Source organism: Nicotiana attenuata, chromosome 5, assembly GCF_001879085.1.
Source record: "Nicotiana attenuata strain UT chromosome 5, NIATTr2, whole genome shotgun sequence".
Lineage (NCBI taxonomy): Eukaryota > Viridiplantae > Streptophyta > Magnoliopsida > Solanales > Solanaceae > Nicotiana > Nicotiana attenuata.
The window spans coordinates 44,306,988-44,318,158 of NC_031993.1; the positions used below are offsets into that span (position 1 = coordinate 44,306,988).

An 11,171-nucleotide genomic window follows, 5' to 3' on the forward strand; every position below is an offset into this window, starting at 1 on the left:
TATATATATATATATATATATATATATATATATATATATATATATATATATATATATATATATATAAAATTCTTCTGAATTAATGAACTTTCATGGTAAACATGCATTTCTACACACCTAGAAGTATTTCAAATCATTTGCCATATATTATCAAGTCACCTTTTTCCTTTTGTTGGGGAGGGGGGCGGGTTGAAGGTGGTATGGCCATAATGTTTCTTGCTTTGCAGCTGAATGTTTTTCTTTAGTTCGAGTCCCCCCAGCCCCGAACGTGACATATGTTTTCGGATAAATATTGGTCTGTAAAGATTCATGTGAAAGTATTAATGTTTGAGTTAATTTCTGTAGGTGAATGGGTCTCATGCTCTGTTGGTGCTAATTTTACACCCCATATTATCACCGTTAATACTGGAGAGGTAAAAATATTAGCCAAAGGTGGTACATTTGTGATTTTTATGGGAATTTTTCATAATTTGGTGGCGTAATGTGTCTTGAACTCTTGATTATCATACATCATATTTTATAAATTCTTTCCATAAGCAGAATTTCTCGTGGCTACCATATATATATATATATATATATAAAAGCATGTTTTAGTGACTATTATATATTGAACTTCACACACGATTGCTGATTGTTCTTTTGGTTTTCATTTAGGATGTCACGATGAAGATTATATCGTTCTCTCAACAAGGGCCTCGGGCAATATGCATTCTCTCAGCAAACGGTGTAATTTCAAGTGTTACGCTGCGTCAACCTGACTCTTCCGGGGGCACATTGACGTATGAGGTGCTGCAACTAGTGATTCTCTCTTATTTTGGTTAATCTTCTGATTTGCACCGTTTAATGTCATCGTTACCTCTGTGCTTAATATGTGATCTCTTAGATCAGTTGTTTGTCTTAAATAATTACTGGCATATGTTTAGACTTCATTTATATTTGAACAACATTGCATTTATTTATGCACATGCAAGCATGTTCTTTCCGACTCGTTCTAAGGGTATTGGTGTGGCATTTCCTCCATTGTCTTCAAGTTCATTTGTTTAGAAAAACTGGTACTTGAAACATATGTTGCTCGGACCCTTCAAAATCCCCGCCACACCTGTGTTGATCCGACATAGGTGTGGGATCCACACCGTATTTAGTCAACTTGGGTGCTTTGACTACATCTATGACCAAGAAGTATAGATTGATTGGTATTTGGTCTAGTATATATATATAGAGAGAGAAAAAAGCTATATAAAGTATGTTAATGTTTTACTATTACACGAGATAGCTTACGAATAGAATATTAGGTGTTTATAAAGAATTAAAGCTTACAGTTTTAGTTCAATAACTTTAATTAATCGAAATATATATTTATATGTGTTGTAGTATACATTTATTGACCTTATCTCAGCACCCGCATCTGCACTCAGATTCATACCCCCGAATTTTAAAATCTAAGTGATGAAAAATCCGACCTAGATCTACACCCGTATTGGGTACCTGCAACCGAGTCCGAGCAACATAGCTTGAAACCATACAATGATCTAATAATGTCATCCCTAATTGAGTGTCCTTGCCATTTTAGGCCATTTTCATAATGGTGCTAAGTTAAATTAGGTCATTAAATTTCAGAGGAAGTAAATTTTATCATCCTTTTCTTGTATGGGGTTGAGTCTACCTCTAGTTACTAAGTGTACAAGTCTATCATGAGGGATACATCATCGGTTGACTATGATTATGTAGAAGCCACTATCTACTTGACTTTTGAGGGTTTGTTTAGTTCGCGGACAAAATTATGCTGGGTTTATAATACAAGGATTGTAATACTGGGATTAAACCTTTGTTCCTGTTCGGAGAATTGATTGAAGGCATTGTCTCTGCGCATGTTTACTCTGGTTGACATTTGTGCGTAACTGTCCTCTCCCATTGTTCATGTAGGGCCGGTTTGAGATACTGTCATTGACTGGATCATTTATGCCATCCGAGACGGGAGGAATGAGAAACAGATCCGGCGGAATGAGTGTTTCTCTAGCAAGCCCTGATGGACGTGTTGTTGGAGGTGGAGTTGCAGGTCTACTAGTTGCTGCAAGTCCAGTGCAGGTATCGTTTCCCCTATTCTCAGTATGCATGTTTACTAAGGAATCCAAAACGAATTGTGTAGTTCGACCAATTGCAGCATGTTATCTACTCTCTTTTCTAGGTTACCCATTCAACACTAACTGTGTAACTTGAGTTGTAAAGATTATTTTACATTGTCAATTATAGTGTTCTTAAACGCGAAAAAATCCCAAAAAAAGCTAAAAAAAGACAATGCCCATGGGGCTTGAAGCAAAAAGCGACGAGAAGTGAAGTTTACACTTCTTTGAAGTGAAAGTTTCCGGAAAACTAAAGATACCAAGCATATATATGAATTTAGCACTAGAATAATCAAATTAAAACTCAAAAAACTAAGTTTAGAATCCTATATTCAGTAACGCCAATATTAATTCAGCACCTCCAAATTGAGATACAAAGAAACCACCTTTTTCCGTTCGGGCTTTGCTCGTCATTTTGAAGCGCATGGCTTCACCCATGAAGTGATAAACCCTCGCTTTGCTAAGCAATAGCTTTTAATTACACCGGGTCAGTGGACAAGAAATTAAACTACTTTGACAAATATGTACTGGTATTCTCGTGATGTTCCGAACCAAATTAGCTCACTGAATAAGTTGTTCTTCCAGTTGTAACAGTTCATATATTTCTTTCTTTGTTGCTGTCAATCAGATTGTTGTGGGCAGTTTTCTTGCTGGAAATCAACACGAGCAGACGACCAAGAAAAACAAATTGGAGCCTATAATAGCTGCTGTTCCTCTATCTAGTGCAGAAAATGAAGACTCTTATAATCACTCTTCTGCAAAACAAATTATGCCAACTTCCTCAATTAACTGGTCATCGTCGTTAGCCCCCGACTCAAGAAATAAGCCAGCTGACATCAATGTAACTCTACCTGCATAGGGTATATCTTTCACAGTTCATATTGATCCTTAATTCTCACATCCATTTGTTGTTAATTTGTCTGTCAACCTCGTACCAGAGCATGTCATTTTCCGACGAAGTTTGTGTAGTAATTTGAACTAGTTTTCCACTTAGTTCTTTTCTTTGGTCTTTTGTTGTAGAATTTTAGATGTATAATTGGTCCCAGAAATGAATTTCATCTTAGTTCAAGGCTTCATGTTTAGTTTTAGCAGGTACAATTGATCATCTTCTTTTCATGGAATGTGTGTGAACTGCTAGTCTTTTTTTTTGGTTTCCCACCCGGTGTCCGATACCTGCATTGGAGCCTGACTATATCTAGATTCGCGCCGCGTAGAGCCCCATTCGGGGGGAAGCGTTCCCTACCAAGGATTTTTCCATACACAGGGCTCGAACCCGAGACCTCTGGTTAAGGGAAGAGCAGTCTTATCCACTGCACCACATCATTTGGTGGTGTGAACGGATATAGTTGCCTGCATGGGAAGTATTTTTTTCTCTTAACCATCCGGTGTCCGAAGCTTATTTTTGGTATTAAATTTCGTATGATTTATGCAGAATTTAATACCGGAAATCAGAGGCAAGTATAAGTTGTACAACATTCTATATATTAAAATATACAGGATAGAATGACAAGTATCATGTGTACTTGTAATAGTAGGTGGATTAGATCATATAACAATCCATGAATAATTTGTTCTACACATAATAATTTCTAGTATTATTTATTTTTCACATAGCAATCCCGTATTATTTATTTTTAGTATAATATATGCATTTCGATCATTTAGGTGATAATAATTAATACATTGGTGATTTCTATGTAACACGTAGGCGATCTATGAATTCACCAGGATTTCTGTTTTATAAAAAAAAAATCCTGGTAATAACTAATAAACGATCAACCATAAATCACTGATAGAACGATACTTCCCTTCCCTAAAGCGGCTTTATTTGGGGATAATAAGTGAGAAGATATTGAAGCAAATTCTTTGCCCATCATCCTTCTCCTCTTTGCAATTTAAATAGATTGACTCTAGATTCTATTAAGGGCCTAACAACTATGTCAGAGGATTCGTTCAAGAAGTAGGAGAGGACTGGCATAAGATTTCTCACATTCCAAGAGTTGAAATACGAGAAGAGTTTTGATAATTATTACCTGTTTAGGTTGATACTTCTCGTCGTCTCATAATGTGTTGTTTTTATACTGTATTGTATTGCGTTGTTGAAGAATTGAAGCAATGCTTGGATAGAAGCATGAGTCTGCTAGTGGCCCAAAAAGGCAGGTGAAGGTCAAGGTGCTGAAAACCATTTTGATAATTATTCTTTTATTACCTGTTTAGGTTGATACTTCACTGTTTCCTACTCCAAGAAAGCATCATATTACTCAAAGAATGCCTCATGGATGGTGCAGAAAATAATCAAAGCAAAGAGACACATAGAAGAAGCAGGAATCAGCATGGATGAAATAAATGAATGGAACTATTTTTCCATAAAGAAGTGGTATAATAGAATCCGAGGGCAATATCAAAATGTAACATGGAGGAGACTAACATGCAACAATCTAGGAGCTCCAAAGTGGATGTTTATACTGAATTTAGCTATACAAAACAGGCTACTCACAAGAAGCAGACTACACGCATGGGGGATTACAGATGAAAAAAGTTGTCCTATATGCAATGAAGCAGAAGAGTCTATTGAGCATCTAATGTTTAAATGTCGAACTACTGGAGAAATCTGGAGCAAAATACTACGTTGGCAAGGAATAAGCAGAGCCCCAATGGAATGGCAAAGGGAGATACAATGGGCTGAAAACAATGCAACTGGAAGCAATGCAGCAGCTCAAGTTTACAGATTGGCTCTAGCATGTGCAGTGTATCACATATGGAATGAAAGAAACAACAGAATATTCCAAGATCACCAGAAAACAGTAGAGATGATAGTGAGGCAAATTGTAATAGAGGTAGCAATCAGAGGATCGATGAATAGAAAGATAGGAAAGAAAATAGAAGAAATAGATACTTACTGTAAAGGAGGATAGAAGGATTGTAGAAAAAGAAATGTAGAAAAAGGAATGCAACTGGAAATGCCCAGTTCCAAAAAAAATTTTGTACATATTGCTATTGGTAAATAAAATCATTTAATTACCAAAAAATTTCTAGATAACACATAGGTGAAATGTGTTTACCAAGATTTTCACTTTATAAAATATAGTTATTATAACAACTAATAATCTATCAATCAGAGATCACTTAGGCGATCATAAATAATACATGAGAGATTCTAGGTAACATATAAGCGATATATGATTTAATCGAGATCTCTCGCTAGATATAATTTTTCTTTAATAACAACTAATAAGCGATCAATTGAAGATTACTTAGGCGATAACAGGTAATACATGCGCAATTAGATAACACATATGCGATGTATGATTTCACCAGGATCAACTTCATAAAAACATAATCCTGCTAATAGCTAATAAGCGATCAACCGGAGATTCTTAGTTGATTATAAATAATACACGAGCGATCTCTAAATAATCTATAATTTTGTCAGGATTTCCAACTTTATAAAAAGATGATACTCGTAATAACTGGTAAGCGATCAACTGGAAATCACTTAGACGATTATAAATAAATAATAGATGATTTCTGGATATCACATAAACGATCTATGATTTAACCAGGATATATCACTTTATAAAAAAAGTAATCATGCGAATAACTAATAAGCGTTTATTCTTCGATTAAAAAAAAAAGTAATTACGGGAAAGTAAATGTGGGATACTTTCTCAATCAATTCTAATCTATATTCTTTCTTATCACATTTAGATATTTTGCATGTAATATAATTTTTTTTAACCTATTAATAGGGTATTAAGAAGATATGTGTCTGAAACTGATTTATAAGTGATATCCACGCTTATCATCACATATTTAAATATTATTGAGTAAATTAAAGTGAAAATTTAAAATTTCATTTTAAAAGTTTTTGAAAACTTGAAAACTCATAAATGGTTTGGCAAATTAATATTTGGTGTTTCGTTGCATATGGCATTTGGAAGTAATAATTGAAGCTATTCATAAAGAATTGAGCTATTTAATCTTTTTTTTAAAAATGAATTTCGTAGGAGAGAAAATCTAATTTTGTATACAATATTATAATAAATGTATAATATTATATTTTTGGTATATATATATATATATATATATATATATAATATATATATATTATATATATATATATATTATAATATATTGTTATAAAGAAATAATGGGTTATGTGGCTATAAACTTAAATATGGTTATACAGGTACAATATATAGTACTTATTAGTGAAAAGTAATTTTATGCAAATTTCTTGCCGAAATTGCACGGGGCGCCCTATTTGGGCGCCCCTCTTTAACTTGTAGCGCTTTGTCTTTTGTTTTGCTCCGTACCCACTTTTTAAAAAACTTCAGCTTCCCTTTATAACTGAGAAACTTCAGCTCTATAGCTGAAGTTTCCGGGTTACTAAACAAAAACTTCAGCTCTTTATAACTAGAGTTGAAGTTTCCGGGTTACTAAACAAAAACTTCAGCTCTAGAGCTGAAGCTTTTATTTATAACTAGGAAACTTCAGCTCTAGCTGAAGTTTTTATTTTATAACTGGCAAACTTCAGCTTTAGAGCTGAAGTTTTTATTTTATAACATAGAAACTTCAGCTCTAAGAGCTGAAGTTTTCCAGTTACAACACAAAAACTTCAGCTCTAGAGCTGAAGTTTTTCAGTTACAACACAAAAACTTGAAGTTTTTATTTTATAACTGGAAAACTAGAGCTGAAGTTTTTATTTTATAACTGGAAAGAGCTGAAGTTTTTGTTTTATAACTGGAAAACTTCAGCTCTAGAGCTTAAGTTTCCAGTTATAAAATAAGAACTTCAGCTGGAAAACTGCTTAAGTTTTTATTTTATAACTGGAAAACTTAAGTTGGAAACTGCTTAAGTTTTTATTTATAACTGGAAAACTTAAGCTGGAAACTGCTTAAGTTTTTATTTTATAACTGGAAAACTTAAGCTGGAAACTGCTTAAGTTTCTATTTTATAACTAGAAAACTTAAGCTCTAGAGCTTAAGTTTTTATTGTATAACTAGAAAACTTAAGCTGGAAACTGCTTAAGTTTTTATTTTATAACTGGAAAACTTAAGCTGGAAAACTGCTTAAGTTTTTCGGTTACAAAGACAAAAACTTCAGCTGAAGTTTTCCAGTACAAAAGAAAAACTTCAGCCCCGTGGGCTGAAGTTATGTGAAAAAGCGGGTACACTTACAATTTTTTTTGCCAAAGCAGACACAAGTTAAAATGTGGCACAAAAAACGGGTATATTATACATGCATTAATTATATATATTAATTGTTCCAAGAAAAAGAAAAAAGAAAAAGCAGAAAGGTAGGTCGCTAGTTCAAGAGGCGGCCTACTGTTAAGAAAAGGGTTTTAGGACTGCCTTTTGCTCAGTTGCTTTCAGAATTGGGGAAGTTTAGGGGTTTAACCGCTAGTTAATCCTGTCGCCGGCCGCCGGTCACCGCGATAAAGCCTTCTCGGCAGTTCAGCTCTTCCAACGGCCGAAACCCTCAAACCCGGTAACCATTCTTCTCTTTCTGTTCTCGAGTTCTTCCAGGCAAAATTCAATCCCCAACAACTCAATAAGTTACAAGGTAATACTCTTTACTTTCAACTTCTCTAGGTGTTCTGAACTTATTTTTTTGCTTCTGGCATTTTTAGCTTCACCTTATTTCTGGGAACAAAAAGAATACAGAGGGAAAAACTTTTTTTGTATTTATAGCAACAACTATGTTTGAATACCTGCTGTTTGACAAGTTTTTAAAATTGATAATTCTTCTTTGTTAGCTGCAGTTTAAACCATTTTTGGTTAAATAATGAACTGAATTTGACAATGTTGTGAGTGTTTGGACCAGTTAATTGCTGAGTTTTGTTAAAACCGTTGCTGGGAATTTGTGCCTTAAGAAAACTGAGTTCCTTTAAAGCAGATTTAGGTGAGAATTGGAACGTTGGAGTTGCTGAAATTGCTTAATAGTGTACAGCTGGTTTTAGACCGAATAGTTATTTACAAGTCAAGAAGGGGAGTCTCCAGATAACTGGTAGAGTTATCTCCATGTGATCACGAGGTCACGGGTTCGAGCCTCTGCACAAATGCAGGGTAAGGCTGCGTACAATAGATCCTTGTGGTCCGGCCGTTCCCCAGACTTCGCGCATAGCGGGAGCTTTAGTTGGTCATTTTTTAGCGGCCCTTCCCCAGGCTGCCCCTTAGTTGGTCATTTTTAGTTTATGGTATCCTATTACCTTAATCATATAACCTCAATGTATGGACTATTGGCTGGTGGCGAACTAGTTTTAACTTTCAAAACTTGAAAATCTACGTTCTAGTTATTATTGTATTGAATTTAATAAATTTGATGTGTATTTTTAAAAGCTAATGAAATGATTGAAAGTGATGCTTCATCGTTCAATTTTACAAAGTTTACTAATTAATAAAGGAATATGATAACTGAAGTAAACAAACAGTTCCAAAGGTGAAGCAGTTTAGCCGTTTACTTGGGCTGAAGCATTAATTTAAGGGATTTACTCGTTAATAAGCTATAATAACATTGACAAAAAGCCATATTTGATTCAATTGATATACATAAACAACACTTATTGACATGTCAACAGTCAATTTTAAATGTTTCAATAGACAATTGAAAAGTTAAAAAAATTTAAACATACTGCCAAATAAAAAATAAAGAGAAAAAAAATGAAAGAGAGTCTAAACGGGACAGGCGGGGCAGCACGGAGCTTAATAGGGCGGGGCGGGGCGGGGCGGGCAAAATTTTGAAAAAGCTAAACGAGGCGGGGCATGGTGGGTTAAAATCTTAGTGGGTCAAGACCTGCCCCGCCCTGATCCGCCTTAATTGCCATCCCTATAGATTATTTACCCTAATCCTTCTGCCAATATTATGAAGTGGTATAAGGAGTAATTGTGGTATAGTTTTTTCATTCACCTGCAGAAGATGGTAGGGCTATCTATTGGAGAAAAAAACTTTATTAAGGTGGTATTGCCCAGGATATGCGCAATGATGGTAGAAAGCGACTAACTTATCGACCAATTTATGTGGAAACAGGTGTTATTCCTCAGGTAGAAATCCTTTTCTTTTATATCAGCTTTTCGTCGTTGAATGTTTCTTTTACAACAACTCAAGCTCAATATTGAACTTTGTTGTTCTTACAAGGCAAATGGATCTGCAAGAATCAAGTTGGGTCCAACTGATGTTATTGCCGGTGTCAAGGTTTATTACAATCCAGACATTGAAACACATGTTCTATGCTATCTTGATTTTTCCTTGATAATCATCGGATGAGTAATTTTGTCATGTAAGTTGTTTCATTTGTCCTATTAAATTCTTATTTCAGGCGGAACTTGGAAAACAAGTCAAGCCGCATCCTGACCAAGGGAAAATTTATATTCACGTCGATTGCAGTCCCACAGCAGAGCCATCGTTTGAGGTTCTTACTTGGATTCAGTTTACTTGCAAGTACTTTTATCTTTTTCATAGTTATCGTAGAAAATTTGGTTTAAGCACCAATCTTAGTAATCAGTTTTTCCTGTGTGTTGATCCATGCAGGGCAGAGGAGGCGAAGAATTGTCTGCAGAACTCACAGCTGCACTTGAGGGGTGTCTTTGGGTGGTAAAAGTGGAGCAGGTATTCACTTTAAAAAGGAAAGGAAAAACCCGACTTTTGTATGAAAAAAAAATATAATGTCAAGAGCTATTGACCAACTTTAGATGTAAAGGTTACACTTGTATGCCTCTCAACTTGATAATCTTGTGGTGTATTTCATTTCGCAGGGGCTGGAATAGATCCGTTGTCTCTCTCAATCAAAGAAGGAAAAGTATGTTGGGATCTGTATATTGATTGCCTTGTCATTAGTTCTGGCGGGAATTTGCTGGACGCACTAGGTGCTGCAATCAAGGTATACTCTACAGCATTTGTCATCATGTATTAACAAGGAAAAAGAGGATGAAAATTACTTGCTTTGACTGTTTTTAGAGATGCTGTGATACTTGAGAATGCTACATGAATGCACTACTCCCCTTATTCTGACCGGGGGCTGAGGTAGGAGCCTAAGATACGGGTTCAGCCGAACCTAGTAGCCTTTGTTCAAACACAGTATTTTATTAAGAAATTGATTAAACGCGTACACGTTAAAAGTTTTGAACCTAGTTATTAGCACTTGAAGTCTAAAAGCCAAAACCCATTAAGTTAAAATTTTGGCTCGCCTCTGATTATGATTAATCAAGAAGCTTTTGCAAGGAAAGATGGGAATGTAGAAAGAAAATATATTAAATGAGACTTTTGACATTGTGAGTGAGCAGTGATGCAGTTGGCGATGGATGCATCTGTTAATAATGTCTTATTATCTCTATGCCTGATGTTCTTCAGGCTGCACTGAGCAATACGGGTATTCCGAGAGTTCAGGTTCGTGAAGCTGCTTCATCCGATGAGCAAGCAGATGTGGATGTTAGTGATGACGAATTTCTGCAATTTGACACCAGCGGAATACCAGTCATAGTTACTTTGATAAAGGTAATTGAAGCCAGCCTTTTATTTTGAGCTTTCTCGCGCAACTGCCGCTCTACATGTGACATTGACCTTTTCCCGTCAATAATTGTAGGTTGGAAGGCACTACATTGTCGATGCAACTTCAGAGGAGGAGTCCCTAATGAACTCGGCTGTTTCTATATCTGTTAATAGACAAGGTTAGTATGTGGGTTGACCAAACGAGGAGGCACCGGATTAGACCCTAGTGTCATACTTGACATAGATATCTGTGGCAAAACATGTAAGCGAGCAGCTAGTCAAAGCTTGATTCGGAGATAGAAGCTGCCGAAAAAGCTCATGAAGATGAACCATGACATAGCTCAAAGATTACCTAGATATAGTAGTTCAACCTCACTAATTTTTGTTTGCAAAGTGCAAATAGACTTCTGAATGCTTTGTAGAGGTGAACCAAACTTTGTCATATCAATTCTATAGTGGTGTTCATGTGATCATTTGTAAGAGTTAGTGATAGTTTGGAATTTAGTTTTGAAGCACTTTCGCTTTGATAGTCTTCTTGATCAGGTGGTTTGATGCTTATTTGTA

At 35.5% G+C, this 11,171-nt stretch overlaps 2 protein-coding genes, 1 long non-coding RNA gene and 1 pseudogene across 3 annotated transcripts in view; all 4 read left to right on the forward strand.

The window, feature by feature from the left end:
* Positions 1-3,236, forward strand: part of LOC109225730 (AT-hook motif nuclear-localized protein 1-like) — a 5,601-nt gene extending 2,365 nt beyond the window's left edge. The window contains exons 3-6 of the mRNA XM_019390496.1: positions 346-413; positions 655-786; positions 1,924-2,085; positions 2,749-3,236. Of these exons, the coding sequence (XP_019246041.1) occupies positions 346-413; positions 655-786; positions 1,924-2,085; positions 2,749-2,979 (593 nt within the window). The 3' untranslated portion in view covers positions 2,980-3,236. The remainder of the gene's footprint in view (positions 1-345; positions 414-654; positions 787-1,923; positions 2,086-2,748) is intronic.
* LOC109226167 lies at positions 4,400-5,035 on the forward strand. The gene has a single exon (XM_019390963.1). It carries the CDS (start codon positions 4,400-4,402, stop codon positions 5,033-5,035), a length of 636 nt encoding a protein of 211 aa, XP_019246508.1.
* Positions 9,039-10,988, forward strand: LOC109226374 (annotated as a pseudogene).
* Positions 11,095-11,171, forward strand: part of LOC109225732 — a 4,915-nt gene continuing 4,838 nt past the window's right edge. The window contains exon 1 of the long non-coding RNA XR_002067981.1: positions 11,095-11,150. This is a non-coding gene — a long non-coding RNA (uncharacterized LOC109225732). The remainder of the gene's footprint in view (positions 11,151-11,171) is intronic.